Genomic DNA, 16,372 nt, shown 5'->3' with positions numbered 1-16,372 from the left:
AGCGCTGCTGACCGTCCTCAAGGGTGGGCAGTTACGTTACGGTACGTTACGGAGGGCTAATTGGATACTGTAGCTTTTTTTTAGTTATCCAAATTAGCCATTTGGGTAACGTAACATTTTTTTTGAGTAACATATAAACGTAAAGTAAATTTTTTTGTTTTTGAGTTTTGGAGGTTTTGGATAACGTAACTTTTTTGGGGTGGAACTTTTTTGTTCAATATTTTCCAAAAAATTGTTCATTTGAATAATGAATTTACACTGCGGGCATCTCGGTGTCGCTGCGGGCCGCAGCGACATCATGACACTGCATATCAGAATGCAGCGTCAGCTGCAGCGACATGGCCGGCTGATTTGCCTTTGGACAGCCGGCCACCACAGTACATACATAACAACCTCTCAATGACCGGTCCTTGTGCTGGCCATTGAGAGGATTACACACTCCTCTCACTCCTCTCGGTGACTAGCTCATGGACCGGTCATCGGGAGGAGTCCACACTCCTCTTGATGCCAGCACACACCGGCGTCAAGAGGAGTACAGACACCTCTTGATGGCCGGCACAACGACCGGTCACCGAGAGGAGTACGCACTCCTCTCGATGGCTGGCCCAAGGCCCGGTCATCGGGAGGACATACACACTTCCCTCGATGGACAGCACAGACCAGGCATCGAGGTGCATGTACTCCTCTCGACGCCGGCCTGTGTTGGCATTGAGAGGAGTATGGATTCCTCCTCCCGATGACCAGTCCTTGTGCTGGTCATCGAGAGGAGTGTGGACTCCTCCTCCCAATGACCAGTCGTTATGCTGGTCATCGAGAGGAGTGTGGACAACTCTCAACGGCCGGCACAAGGACTGCTCCTGATGGCCGGTCCTTGGGCCAGCCATTGAGAGGAGTGCATACTTCTCTCGGTGACCGGTCGTTGTGCCGGCCATCGAGAGGTGCGTTGTGTGTACATACCCCGGTGGCCGGCTGATTGCCGGCCGGCCAAGTGTCGCTGCAATACTTGTTGCACAGGGTTCAAATCCCCACTGAATCGTCAGATGTCGCTGCGGTCCGCAGCAACATCGAGATGCCCGCAGTGTTAGGATAATGGTTAGTGCTTACGTCTTGAGTGTTCTGTAACATTTAGGTTGCGGGTTTAATCCTCACTGTGCACCTATTTTGACCTCACACCCTGGGCAGAAAGGGTCAGCCTAAATGCACTCCAAACTTTTACTTCATGCACTCCAAATTTTTGGCTTTGGGGGGCCAGCACTCCAAAAAAGTTGGAGTGCCTTGATTTTGTACTCCCAAAACATGGAGTCCCCAGATGGGCACTCCATGTTTATTGGAGTACACAACTGGGTACTCCAAAATTGACCAAAATAGGGGAGTGCAGCTAGATGCACTCCAAAAAAAATGGAGTGCAAGCCCAAGCACTCCACCTTTTCAGTGGAGGATTTTGGCTTTGCACTCCAGCTGGCAAATACCAAATGGAGTGCATTGGGGTGCACTTCAATGTCTCCTTTTTTTTGGAGTGCCCACAATCACACCTCTCGATGACCGGTCTGGACCGGTCATCAAGGGGCACACGACCGGTCATCCAGAGGACTCATACCTCTCGATGACCAGCGCGGACCGGTCATCAGTCACACCTCTCGATGACCGGTCACCACCGGTCATTGAGAGGACTCACACCTCTCGATGACCGGTCAGACCGGTCATTGAGGGGACTCACACCTCTCGATGACCGGTCAGACCGGTCATCGAGGGGACTCACACCTCTTGATGACCGGTCAGACCGGTCATCGAGGGGACTCACACCTCTTGATGACTGGTCATCACCGGTCATCAAGGTGAGTCACATTTCTTGATGACCGGTCAGACCGGTCATCAAGGGTAATAACACCTCTTGATGACCGGTGTGTACCAGTCATCGAGGGGAGGTGCTACTCTTGATGACCGGTCGGTCTGACCGGTCATCGAGAGGAGATGTTACTCCTCTCGATGAACGGCACAGACCGGTCATCGAGAGATGTGACTCACCTTGATGACCGGTCATCACCGGTTATCGAGAGGTGTGAGATGGTGTGAGTCCTCTCGATGACCGGTCTGTGCCGGTCATCGAGAGGTGTGAGCCCTCTTCATGACTGGTGATGACCGGTCATCAAGAGGAGGTGCTACTCTCGATGACCGGTTGGTCTGACCGGTCATTGAGAGGTGTGAGTCCCCTCGATGACCGGTCTGACCGGTCATCGAGGAATGTGACTCACCTCGATGACCGGTCATCACCGGTCATCGAGAGGTGTTATTACCCTTGATGACCGGTCTGACCGGTCATCGAGAGATGGGACTCACCTCGATGGCCGGTGATGACTGGTCATCGAGAGGTGTTGTTACCCTCGATGACCGGACTGACCAATCATCGAGAGGTGTGAGCCCTCTCCATGACCGGTGATGACCGGTCATCGAGAGGAGGTGTTATTAGCCTCGATGACCGGTGGTGACCAATCATCGAGGTGTGAGTCCCCTCGATGACCGGTCTGTGCCGGTCATCGGGAGGTGTGACCGGTCCGCGCCGGTCATCGAGAGGTGTGAGTCCCCTCGGTGACCGGCACAGACCGGTCATCGAGAGGAGATGTTACTCCCCTCGATGACCGGCACAGACCGGTCATCGAGAGGTGTGATTTACCTCAATAACCGGCGGTCCGGTACAGACCGGTCATTGAGAGGAGATGTTAATCCGCTCAATGCCGGGCTGTACCGGTCATGGATATCAGGAGGATCAAGTGGGGTGTGTTTGTACATAGCCCGGTTGAAGTTGTAGGCACTCCAGCTCTGGCTGGAGTGCACAGTACTGCACTCCCCTTTTGAGGAGGAGAAATATCAGGAATGGAGTGCTAGGGGAATGCGCTCCAATCTGATGGAGTGAGACTCATGGGCACTCATTACATTTCCTGGCCACTGGAGTTCTTTGTGGTGCACTCCAAAGATTCTTGAGTCCCCGGTTCTGCACTCCAATTGACTTGGAGTACTCTAGTCTGTACTCCAACAATCATTGGAGTGCACACTCCATACACTCACTTTTGGAGTGCATTTAGGCTGACCCGGGCAGAAACTGGCATCAGTGGCTGTTTTACATCAACTTGAGCCCAATACGTACTCATATTGACCAAAAAAACCCACAGATAGTCATTTCTCTTGGAAAGTTACGGCAAAGTTACCCAAATTTGGGCAAACCTGTAATGTAACCCATTTTGTTGAAAACTTCTGGGTAACGTAACTAGAAGATAAACAGCCCTTTTTCTGCGGCAGATATCGTAACTAAAATCAAGGTATCTGTAACTACTGGTTAACGTAACTTTAAAAGTTATGTTACAGTTACGTTCCCAATTACGGGTAACGTAACGGCCCACCCTTGCTGTCCTTTGTCAATTCCAGTAATCTATTCCTTTTAAGCCTGATTTTATCACATTATCAGTACGGATGCTCTCAGTGAATTGAATTAAAGTTGGCTAAACCCTGTGAATACTTGATATTCATGCTTCCATATGCATATGCAATATTCAATTTTCATAATTGTTATGCATTAATCATTATCTATGATGCATGACAAACATACATGATTTGCATATGCAATATTCTGTTCTTTTACCGGGAGTGAAACGGGAGGTGGGATGGGTCCACGGGGCCGTCTCTTCAGTACGAGCAACGCTGCAACAATTACAATACATGTATTGTATAGGCTATACATTGTATCGTATTTTCAGGCAGATACATTCAATTAAAATAAATACGTTTTGTAATTTTTTCACCAAACAATTCCAATGATACATATGTACAGTTTTTGGAAAAAATTACAATACAGATACATTTATTTTGATATTTTTCCAATATGATACAGTGAAATGCAATTACATGTATTGTACTTGTTGCACCGTTGGTACGAGCCTACACGTTAAAGTATAGACAATTAGTCCCCCATACTGGGGACCAGCCTCATCTGACATGAGGCGGCACTGTAGCGAGCACAGGGAGGAGCCTTGGCCGGAGGCTCTCCGGCCAGGGAGACAACGTCAAGCCAGTCGCAGGGAACTTCCTTCCCTCCACAGCTTCTTCCCTTAGCCGTATCTGCTTCCAGGTCTCCCCATTCCTTCTTCCCTGGATTGCGCTGAGCTTCGCGCCGTATTGCCTATAGAATTTTTGGCACCACCCACCCACCCATATCCAAGAGCTAAAGGCCCTACTAGAGGGCCAAAAGAAATATAGAATGCAAGGGTCTTACACCCTTGCCGACACACACCTGTGTGTGCTGCTCCAGAGAGGAGATACTCTCCGTACCCACTTCTTCTCCTTACCCCCCGATCCGGAGGACCGGACTTCTTGACCCAAGAAGTGTGTGCCCTCTTGGATAGGCTAGGAAGTCAGAGAAGGAGCTGTGACAAGGTTCAACAACAAACTTGTTGCGCTCCTCTCCACAACCCGTACACGGGAGTCTCGGGGAGTCACTCCCTGGCTTCCAGGACTCCCTAGACAGCTTAAGCTGTTGAATGTGTAGCAGCATCATACAAGATGATTCGCGCCCTGGTACACACGCGACAGGCTATGCCTAGAGCGTTCCCAAGGGTCCTCCCGTCCTCCCAGGCCTGAGTGGAATGGTTTGTTCATGGTGCATGAAGCAAGGGGGTGTGTTGGAATATATGCTTCAAGCTCCATTTGAGGGGCTAAGCTATATGATCTAATATCCAAAAATCACCAGTAAGACCAACTGTGTGTTTAGCTCAGTGGTATAAGAGCAGCTCTCAGGAATGTAGAAGGATGTGGGTTCAAATCCCACAACACACAATTCTTTTCACCTGAGTAATGAACCCTTGAGACATTAATATGTCCAAAAGGGTTTCAAACCTCAAAGTTCATATAATAATAAATGAACATAATTAAAGAGTGCTATAATAAAGAGCAGAGGCGCCCTACTTGAACAGCGCAGTGCAGGCGCTAGACTAACGCAGCAGAGCTAGAATAGTGCAGCGCAGGCACTCAAATAGATCATGAATTACATAAAACTAACATTGAATATGCTTAGTGAAATTAGTATAGTAAGGTCAAGAACCTTACATAAGATAATAAAAAACATCAGACAGAAAATATCCAAAGCTGTAAGATGACAAACGCATTGCTGAGGTCAGCAATGACAGAACACGGAGAGACACCCACAATTAAGATAGACAATCATTTTTATTCCCATCCTTGCAATAGGCATCCAAATTTGGTAAGATTACTACTTAGTGTTGAGGTTTCTGTTCTGTGTTTCCTTTGTCTTCTGTGTTCTCTCTGCTTCCAACCTTCACATCACTTTCACACTCTGTGACATCTCTTGTAGTGTAGTCTAGTCACCTGGGCAGCAGACGTGGAAGGTCTTTTCCTCATCCTTCCACGAACTCACCCGCACCGCTGTTCTGCTGTTCCAGGTGAGCTTTCCTTTCATTTCCTTCTTCTCTCATGTTTCACTTTGTTTCTCTTTGTTATTGAAATGAATCATCCTTCCACGAACTCACCCGCACCGCTGTTCTGCTGTTCCAGATGATTCATTTCATCACTTAGAAAGCCTTCTGTACTAGACTACATAAGTACTCTAATACTAGACCCTTCTAACTATTATTTATATCTGTCAACCCTTGAGACTTTGGAGAAGTCCAAAACGGTTACAAAATTAAAATAATTAAAGATAATAATTAATACTGATGAGTTACGCGCGGGTGCAGTGTTGAAATTACTCAGGTGAAAAGAATTATGTGTTGTAGGATTTGAACTCACGGCCTTCTACATTCATGAGAGCTGCTCTTATACCACTGAGCTAACACCACCTGCAAATGGGTGTGGTTTTCTCTGTAGCCACACCAAGTGGTTTTCCAGCGGAACTTGCACGGCCCCCCAAAAACTTGTGCAGCCCCCGGGCCTAGCTGCATATCATTTGGGGTGCTTGTGGGGTCAACCGGTCATCAAGGCATACACCTTGATGACGGAGCCAACCGGTCATCAAGGCATACACCTAGAGATGGCAAACAGGTACCCGCGCGGCGGTACCCGGCACCCGCCGGCGGGTACTCATCAGGGTGGCGGGCACCACCGCCGCGGGTGACAAGTACGGGTATGATTGTCTGTTTTTGTGTGATTTTTAGGCGGGTACCTGGGTACCGCCACTTGATACCCGTCAATACTGCTACCTCTTTTCCGCTGTATATGTCCCCAACCCCCTTCTGGACTCAAACTTACAAGTCCCTCAATCGGAGGTGCGGGAGCGCTGTCGCGAAGCAAACCTCCAAAGGAGGGACTTACACCCTACCCCGCAAAACAGTAGGCAGCAGATGTCTGTTTTCAGCCTTTTTTGCCTGTCCCTCCGTAGAAGCTACGCAAGGACAGCTGTGGCCAATTCAACTGCTCCAAGAGGTAGCCAAGAAGCATGGCTCTCTGCTGGTATTTTTCTTTTATCTGTAACACTTGAACTTGATTTTTTTTAAAAAATGTAAGAGCTGCTAAGTTTTGCCAGGTGTCAAAATTCTGGCTTTGACCAAGGCCTGTTTGAACAATGCCCTCCCAAAACCCATGAACTACTTTTTGTTTCATTTGGGATTCAAGAGAGTTTTTGGGTGGATCCTACCTCAGGAAGGTGGCAAGTCAAAGGGCAGATATAGGCGGACAATTCTGTCTGCTCAGATTTTCAATGGCTTTTACTTGAGTTGAGATATAAAGAGTTGAAAATTTTGAAAATTTTCCCCAGCCAAATGGGATTATTGCTGCCTACTGTTTTGCAAGGTAGGGTGTAAGTCCCTCCTTTGGAGGGTTGCTTTGCAACAGCGCTCCCGCACCTCCAATTGAGGGACTTAGCTAAGGCCCCGTTTGGCTGCCGGGTTATATGTCATAAATGGTTGAATTTATGACGCCGCAACCCAAAGTTGACCCCCCAGTGCCATTAAATATTTGAAACCCCTGGGGGTCGCGCGTCATAAATTCGACCATATACAGCCATGTTAGAAAAGCTTGCCGGCTTGTGTGGCTGATAATGATTTCTGCATCTCAGCCACAGGCCTGTACAGCTTCACTGTACAGGCAGTCAAAACCCCTTTGGGCAGCTGGGTCAGCTCAAGGAGGGTGCCAGGTGTTATGTATGGGGGGTATACTCGGTAGTAGCATATTATTATAGTGATGCTTATATTGTATTTTCTCTCACTCTAAAAGACTCCTCCCTGGGATGCCGGTGAATCTCTCTTTCCTCACTCTTCTTGATTGTTTCTCACCAACATCCCAGGTAAGCTCTGTTGTTTTTCTTTCATCTCATCTCTTCTCTCTTTTCTGTTCATTTCTTCTTAGATTGAAATTCACTCTTCTTGATTGTTTCTCACCGACATCCCAGACCAGAGCGTAAGACCGGGCTGGCCATGGGGGCAGGGGGGGGATGTGCGGCAAAGGGCCAGATTGACATAAAATCACTCAAGGATTCCAATGGTGCAACTCTCCAGGCCCCAGAGTTAAAAACAAAGAAACTGTTTTTTTTTTTTTCTTCCAATGGCATTCCTGACATACAGGAGCCATACAGGCTTTGAGGCTGAAATCAGCAGCCCAAAAGCAAGCTTTTCTAACATGGCTGTATGACATATAACGCGGCAGCCAAACGGGGCCTAAGTTTGTTCTGGACTTGCCTCCTGCAAGTCCTGTGTGATATCCCCGGCTGCGGCGCCACCAGCTGGCCAAGAGAGATTCCTCTCGGAGAGCTGGCGTATGTACACATACCCGCTCGCCGAGAGGGATTCCTCTTGGCGAGCAGGTATACACCCACCAGCCCGCCAAGAGGGATTCCTCTCGGCGAGCACGTATACACACACAAGCTCGCCGAGAGGTCGGAGAGCTGGTGTACACACACCAGCTCGCCAAGAGGTCGGAGAGCTGGTGTGTGGACGCCGAGAGGGATTCCTCTCGGCGAGCAGGTATACACCCACCAGCTCTCCAAGAGGAATCCGTCTCGGCGAGCTGGTGTGTGTATACCAGTGCTCGCCAAGAGGAATCTCTCTCGGCGAGCTGGTATATCTATACTTGCTCACCAAGAGAAATCCTCTCTCGGTGGCAGGTATACTGATACCAGCTTGCCGAGGCCTAAGAGGGATCCCTGAGAGGGATCCTCGGCGAGCAGGCACATATCTACAAAAAACAACTTAGACCCAGGTACGGTGCCAAGTACGGGTACGGGTATCTGTTTTGGGCCAAAAAAGCAGGTGGTACCCGGACACGCGGGGGGTACCGATTGCCATCTCTACTGCTGAACAGAACATTAAGGCCCCGTTTGGAGCCAATATAATTGCGCAATATAATCTGGAATTTTGTGACATCTGATCAAGTTTTGGCGGACCTAATCAGATGTCACATAGGATGTCATGCAAAAAACTCATATATCACCTGGATTATATCGGCTCCAAATGGGGCCTAAATGTAATACTTATAAAAATGTACCTGTCAAAAAGTGCAATGCTTCTAGAAAATAATGATGGTGTTTTTATTTCTCATTATCTGGGTGCTCTCATGCCTTTTTTAATTTTTCTCTGCTGATAGTTTTTCAATTATTTTGATGTTTCCTTTCTCCCCCCCTACTTGTAAGAAATAGTGCGCTATTCTGCGCTACAGCCGCGGCGCGCTACATGCTTTTTGAGCTAAAAATTAGTGCGCTTGCGCTACCAGTCTGCTATTTTAGTGTGCTAAACTTTTGCAAATTTATCCCTAGAAGCCAAGTAGTGATAGCGGCAGCGCATCTGCACTTCCAAAAAGCGTAGTGCAGCACTGTCCAATCCCGCTATGCTACGCTACCAGTAGCATAGCACTTTCACCGTTGATCAGAGTCAAGGACTCAAAAACATGTATGTTTCTTTATTTCCTTTATCCCTCTCTACTACCTTGTACCTAGTCCATAGTAATATAAAATATTACTTTACCTCTTGTCCAGCTAGCTCTCCTCAAAAGAGTGCCGGCTGGCAATCCCACCATATTACTTTACACCAGTACCATGTTTGCCTCATAGTTGATTCTCACTTCAAACAATTTTCATCAGACCTCACTTGAGGTGATCACTTGTCTCACCCCGGGCAAATTGGGGTCATGAGAGCTGTACAGGTTGCATGGTCCTGTATGCATGTCAGGTCATGCAGGTCCTGTCACATATGCATGACAAGCTGTCCGGATCATGACATGCAGCTCAGATCTCCAACATGTCACATGCACAGTGACTGTGCAGAGGCTTTCACAGACCTGTCAGCTACAGTTCACATACATGAAAGCCAGTCCTGCAAATGATGCATGACACAGGGTGCGGGAATTTTTTATGTGACATGCAGGACTGTGCAGCCTGTATGTGTCATGACCCCGGTTTGCCCGGGGTGTCTGTACTGCAACCAACACACCAAATGAAAGGAATAATTTGCCAATCAACATACTACCATACCAAATTATTATTCTTATGGACAAGAATACTGCGCTGGTCTTGGATGTACTACTTAAAAACAGTCAGATACTGAAATAAATCACAGGCACACGGAGAAAGCCTTCAATTTAGTTGTCAGATGAGTCAAGGGAGGAAAAATAGTGCCTAGTTGAAAGAACTACGCGGTATGCAGAGTATTTGTGTTCCAACCGGGGATATGTATACAAATAATTGTTGAATCTATAAACAATTTTCACAAATCAATCAAGGAAAAAAGGTACAATTATGGTGAAAGAAAGTAGAGAGTGGTTTCTTATGAACGGTTTCTTATGAACAGCTATTTCAATCGCCGGCTGGATCAAGTGATAATTACGTCGAGCGCTAGCTGAGATGGGTTTCTGGAGCTACGATACACCATGTGAGACTGAAGTTTCAGGGGAACGAGGCGAGTCACACGTGCTGAGGAGAATCTCCCGTCTCCATCCTGCCCAATTGTCCAACATTTCATCAGGCAATTTCTTCAACAGCTCATCTTCCCGCGCCGTTTCCGTTTGATGTACGTCATCGGAGTTGAAGCAAACATAAGAAGGAGGTATGTAATCCACTTTTCCCCTCCCAGTACAAGAAGGCGAAGGCTTTCGGGTTGAAGGTCGAGCACAGGACGACTCGGGCTTGGATTTCGAACGATTCTCCGTTTGCTCTTGGGGACGGCGAGGTAAAAGTGGATGCGTGGCTCGCTCGATAGGGGACCCAGAGAGACTTGTAGAAGTGGACCTGATCCTCGGGAAGCTAGTCTTCGCGATCAACTTCACTTGCGACAAGATGGGCTTATCGCGGCAGCTGTCACTCGTGTTTTCATGGGAGGAATCCGAAGAAGAGCAGGGCTTCAAATCCCGCAGTTTTGGTCTGCTCTTTATAGAGCTGTGCTGAGATAAAGACCTCAGTCGATTCGTCATAGGCATCTGGGCCCGCTCGTTATGAGAGGCGCTGTGGTCCGAGCGACCATGCGCGGTAGATGGAGAACTTGTGTCTGACACGGAATGGCTTGGCGAACGTTGGCTGGGACGGGTGGCGTTACAAATTCGCCTGATTGTCGGGATGAATTTGGCTTGGTTCCTTTGCGATGGCTGCGGTGCTGGGGGCGTTTTCACAAGGCGATTGGGACGTGCCCGTTGCTTTTCAATCGTCAAGCTTTCCTCAGGTGGGGGCAAAGGTGAGCGCAATGCAGGTGGTAGAAATACAGGACTGCAGTCTGACTTCTTCATCGATCGGTGAGCGCAAGGTGATAGCTCGACATCAACTGGTGTGAAACCGGGGGGAAAAGGTCGGGACAAGGCTGGCGGTTTGTTGCGACGCAAATACGTGTTTGCCACCTCTTGGTGCCCGTTCTGCGATGGATGGTGCATGGAGGAAGCTGAAAGTGCTGAAGGCGAACTGAAAATTAAACGAAAGTTGTCGCCTGGATACTAGCAATGGCAAAGAAGAAAGGTCTTCAAGACGGATCTATTTAAACATGTCGAAAACAGGAACTCAGTTGAAACTGCAGACAAGCAAGAAACTGAAGAATTGCAGTGCCTTGAACCGGCCTGAGTAACATAAGCGATACTCACGGAGAAAAAAGCCACACTGCTAGCCTTCCTGTTATGTATGAACGATTGTATGAATGCTCGGGTTGCTGTTACAGACCAGGGGCGCCAGAGGAACAAATCGAGTGGACGTTGCTAACTATGCACAATTTGAAGTACATATGGTCACTAGAGTCTCGGGTTGGGTGAGCCAACAGCAACGCTGGAGAAATACAAGATGAGGAACAGGAGGAGACAAGTGACAACTGCAGCGGCTGGTAGAGACTCTACGAAGAGCAGCTTAAAAAAGTTGAAGTCTACATACAAAACATCAAAACAATAAAGTAATCCCAAGCTTCCCCGGACCAGCCAAGGCCCGCTAACGTGCATCAGTGTGAGAACAATGGCATCGGCTGGCTAACACCGAACACCTCAACTCGGCGTAAATATGATACAGTTGATCTGGAAGCCATATTTTTACTGAATCGAGCTGCCCGCAAAAAACTGCCAGTCGAGTGAGGTCGAGTGAACATATCTCTAGGTGATCATGGGTATTGAATACACGCCTCAAAGTGATGGAGTCACAATTCTACTATGTAGATGGTGGGTTTTGCTCACCAGTGCTTCTTTGCTTCCTGGAACCATCAATTGCCGTGCACACAGTGTTGTGACTTGGGTCACAGGGTTACTCGGCTGCGGCTCTCTGCTGCGGAGAAGACTACGTCTCCTCCGCCAGAGGCTCAGTCGAGCAAGTTCATCACCATTACCATCATAGTTTTCCCCGATATCATCGTCTGAGTTCCATCACACAGTTCCCAGATAGAATTCAGTCCATTGGCCATTCGCATACCCCAATGTAAAGCTTATTCAGAACACTACATGTAACGTTCATTTCAACCTGTCTGCCCCAGGACCCTGAATTGAAGCCCGGAAGGTGATCAACGCGCTGTGTAGTGGTATGCACCATTAATCTATCCACTGCTCACATCACAGCAAGTACAACAAATCTGACAGAGCGGCGGTTATTGGCAAAGGGTGAAATGGAAGCCTGAGTTCAGCCCGTGTGGGCCCGAATGGAGGTCCCAATTGTGGCCTATTGGGGACCCGTACTTCAGAAAATCTGGAGCCCCAAAGAAATGTCTTCCCTACCAAAAAAGGGGTCTAAAATGTGATATACATAAATATGATCAATTTCTCCTCTTACTCTATTAATATTGATCACCTCTTACTTTCATAATATCACTTCTTCCTTCAATCAATATCACTCCTTCCTGTTTGCTCTCTAGTTTTGCTTTTTTTTCATAATATCACTTCTTCCTTCAATCAATATCACTCCTTCCTGTTTGCTCTCTAGTTTTGCTTTTTTGATCTGCTCAGGTAACTGCTTTATCTCTCTCTCTCTCTCCATGATGCGGGTACATCTATATGCGTTAGTTGCGGGCGGCATTCCGCTTGGTGAGGGGCTAAGAGCCCATGGAGCAGGAGTAGGTACGACTGAGAGTACATAAGCTTAAGTCCCATGTCCTGGGCGCAAAGCGCCCAGCTCTGAAGGAGGGGTTGATGAAACTTGCCCAGGCGGGACGTGAAGAAGCCGGTTGAAGACAAAAAGGAAAACAGCTACATATTTATCTCAAGCTGAAAGTTGGCTTCAAATAGTTTGAAGCTACATATATTCACTCCGGAGCTCGAAAAGCGTAAAAATCGGATGGCTTGACTATTAAAAAAGAAGGATATCACAAATGGAATCAAGCAGTTACTAAGACTAGCACCAATGTACAGCTGTTTTGATACGAAATTATACACAAACTGGATTGTAACACTTCAAACTGAGAAACGATTGTAATTAAATTAAACCATCAAATCTCCTGAGGATATTCCAACGCCCCAAGAGCTCAACACGTGTAGACAAACTGCTCTAGCATGTTTTGAACGATCATCTCCCCAAGCGTCTAATGATGAAAACTCTCGACCGTAATGCATACAAGCTTCCTGATGGAATTTCGAATACAGCCTGGCTGAAATGAGCTCCTACATGGTAATTCGCGTGAGAACAAGGAAGGGAGAGGAAAGTCATTAAATACAAGCGTTTGAATCTGATGATAACGAGGTAAAGCTTACTTTTAGCTCCCGGTCCTCATCAAACTCTTTTCCATTGGTAGGAATCTGTTGAATGGTTAATGTCCAGGCTTCCGGCATGACCCATAGCTCAGTGCCCGATAGATACATTTGATAGACACATGCTGCCTTGTTGAATTCGAACCGTTCTGTACACCATGGTTGCCCCTCCCTGGATACGATGACATTGGGTGCGTAATTCAAGTCATAGCTGACAATGGGATACATCTGATCTTGAGGTCCAGAGAGTTCGTCTTTTGAAGACTGGGTGGAATCCATTTTGAGGCTGACTGCGGAATCGAGCTTTGGGTCATAGTTTTGCCACATAGTCCAGTTAGTCGGGCCTTCGGATGGCCTCCAGGCCTGATCGTACATAACCAGGACAGATTTATCTGGTTTTAGACTATTGGGTCGAGTAGTGAGTCTGAGCAAGTCTTCGCGAGTCTTTGGCCACTCATCTGAAGGGAGCGCGATGGATGATAAGGATTCGTTGATGTATTGTTGCGCCATCTGGTTTAAGTCAGCCTCTTCATTCGCCCACAAAAAATTGCTTGGATATACTTGTCTTTCTCTGATGAATCCAAAATTTGGAATGACGATTGCATCTCCGTAATCTAGCACGCGCGTCCGCAGGTTGGTTTTCTGAGACAAGACATCGTAAAGTCCGACGGGCGGCAGCACGCGGGCGTCCCCTACTAGCCACACCAGTTCTGAGCGACTGAAAAAACGAGCCACATTGAGCTGAGCATTAGTAGCTATGGGCTCCCCTATCATACGCTCTGCATTCTTAAGCTTCTGCGTCGGAGAACCATCTGGTGTCGGGACGATGTGGAAGTCGACCCTTTGCCTAATCAATGAATCCGTTTTCCTTAATTCCTGTATCCTTGCGATAAGTTCCGGTCGGTCCGTTGAAAAACATTCGACAACCAGACTAACGGGCCCGTCCCAATTTTGCACGAAACTAGATAGCGTATGTAGCCAAAATCGATTTGAATAAAAACAAGCCGTGATCGAGTCTGCAGGGAAACTGTACGTTCGTTGGAACAAAAGAGGAGTGATTTCTTCAGAGAACCGGTCGCCCGATTTCGAGTGCAATTTGCTGAATCTTGCAGTGTGTGTCATGGAGCTCAGGGATATCTCGATTCCGGCAGCGAGAGAAGCGGATGAATTGGGGACTGGGGGGCATACGTTTTTTTCCAGAGGGAAAACACATCATTAATAAACGACACGAATCTCCTCAAGGGGTAATATGTAAGCTAAAACTCAACAGCTTTTAGGGGAACCCAGGTGGTTTAACCTCCGTTTCAACGCAACTTGAGGATTCCACTCATCTCCCAAGTCCGTCGACCCTGTTTGCGGATTAATTTCGAATGGACTGAAGATTGAAAATAGGCTCCCCCATGTGACTCCACGAGCTCCTGCGGGTATCGTCTCTCCTTTGGCGTCTCGATAGGCCAAGTTGGTAGGGCTGAGGAGTCCCAGCTTGAGCGAAATGTTGTGGCTGAAAGTAAACATGCAGAAGATAAGATAAATGGTCGCTATCGAACTTATCATCCCTTTCCTTCTAATTTTCCCAGCTCCTGTCGTGTCTCCAAACGTGTTGCTCCGAAAAAGACATTCAGGGAGAGAGAGCCAACTGGACCAAGGAGAAAGCAGATATTGAAGAAAGCGTATCATCAGACGAGGTATGAATGTGATGATAGTGCAAACAATGTTGTTGCCAGAAAATCGGCTTTCGAGATGGGGAGGAGAGCTATCGATACCCGAGCCAAGGCACGGACGAGAGTACCTGGGTCCATGCGAGCTTGACTGAGCCACTCGTGGTGAGCGGGTCTGGGCGGCAGCCCAGTCTCACCAGAGAGGCTTATGCACAAGCACGTCAAGCTCGCGTGAGCCTGGCGTGATATAGAGGCTACTTTTCAGATGTTCTCTCTTGGCTTCAACACAACTCAATGGTTCTTTTTTCTAAGTTGTTTTTCTGCCTGTGTGGCATCCTCGGGATTTTTCAGTATTTTTTTTGCCATTGTATTCCCATTCCTTCATTTTTGAAATTCGATAACAAGAAATTGGAAAGAATTCTTTGAATTAATTAAGCGACAGAATTATATCGGAACATCACATCATTATATTGATAATTGATATCATTAATGAAACGGCAACGAGTTGAAGAAAATTAAGAGAACATTAACAAGAGCTACACAGATCAGTGAGTCCAACTCGGCACGGTATATATACAGATGGAGAGGAAGTCCAAGTCGGGGAAAAACACTAAGCAGCACAACAGCCCAACAGCCTCACATCATTCACGATTACGATGGCGGACATACAGATGAACCCTCCTTCTGGAGCCGATGATCGGTTGGATGCGCTCCAATCGGTGACATGAAATCAGTGATTAATTGATAACTCAGCATATCTGGGTTTTTTTATCAAAACACGTACCTGGCCGAGGATGAAACCACTCCAGTTAGTTTCGCCGGGTTCGTGGGAGGAGATCATCGTTCCAATTGCCTTGAGCAGCTCTCGCGTTGAGTCCCAGCGTTCATTTGACCAAAATCGCCGCCTACTGACTATGCTAATCTCGTCTTGCTTCACAAAAGCAAGGAAAAATTGCTTCGGGGTCAGCCCAAGGGAGTTCATCACTTCGCAGATGTAGGATACCTTTGATGCCTCGCTCCTCAGGTCGGCAGGTCGGTCAGGGGGCGGGAGCATTGTGATTTGTCGGCCGGCTGAGTGATCGAGTATTTTGATCGGATGATCGGATGGAGGCGAAGGGGAGGGTGAGTGTATGCGGATTTGCAGAGTTACCGAGTGATGTGGGCTTCTCGGTATTTTCTTCACTTGAAGCATGTGTATCCTTGTAGAGTGACCGCGCTCGGTCCGTGTCATATGAGGCGCAAGAATCAAAATTTGAAATCATAAACTTCAATAATTTTTTTCCAGTAGAAAGAAACAAGATTTTGCACAAAAAAATATACTGAAAAATCAACATTATGCAGATGTATCATGTACTATTTCGTAGAAAGGATCTGCAAAATATTGAAGGTGTGGTGACGCAAATGAGGCCGCTCCCAGCCAAACCTTGGATCTGGCTCACGCCAGAAAAGCGTTTTTGTGTGTAAGTCCCTCCCTCCGGTTGGGGTCGCTTCGCAACCAGCCAAATGCTGCACGCCCAGCCAAACGCTGCACGGCCCGCACAGGAGACTGGGACTTAGTTAAGTTTGGTAAGTACGGGGAGTGCGGCACAGGT

At 47.6% G+C, this 16,372-nt stretch overlaps 2 protein-coding genes across 2 annotated transcripts; both read right to left on the bottom strand.

Annotated features, from left to right (window-relative positions):
* Positions 1 to 9,846: 9,846 nt before the first annotated feature.
* Positions 9,847 to 10,848, bottom strand: PtA15_1A251 (uncharacterized protein; the record flags this gene model as incomplete). The annotated part of the gene is made up of 1 exon (XM_053165259.1): positions 9,847 to 10,848. One exon carries the CDS (start codon positions 10,846 to 10,848, stop codon positions 9,847 to 9,849), a length of 1,002 nt encoding a protein of 333 aa, XP_053016468.1.
* A 2,007-nt stretch (positions 10,849 to 12,855) lies between these two features.
* PtA15_1A250 (uncharacterized protein) lies at positions 12,856 to 14,637 on the bottom strand (the record flags this gene model as incomplete). Its single annotated transcript, XM_053165258.1, has 3 exons — positions 12,856 to 13,035; positions 13,126 to 14,297; positions 14,391 to 14,637. The coding sequence occupies 3 exons, from the start codon at positions 14,635 to 14,637 to the stop codon at positions 12,856 to 12,858; spliced, it is 1,599 nt and encodes a 532-aa protein (XP_053016467.1).
* Positions 14,638 to 16,372: the final 1,735 nt, after the last annotated feature.

This window comes from Puccinia triticina, chromosome 1A (assembly GCF_026914185.1).
Source record: "Puccinia triticina chromosome 1A, complete sequence".
Taxonomy (NCBI): domain Eukaryota; kingdom Fungi; phylum Basidiomycota; class Pucciniomycetes; order Pucciniales; family Pucciniaceae; genus Puccinia; species Puccinia triticina.
This window is presented reverse-complemented; position numbering and strand designations above follow the sequence as displayed.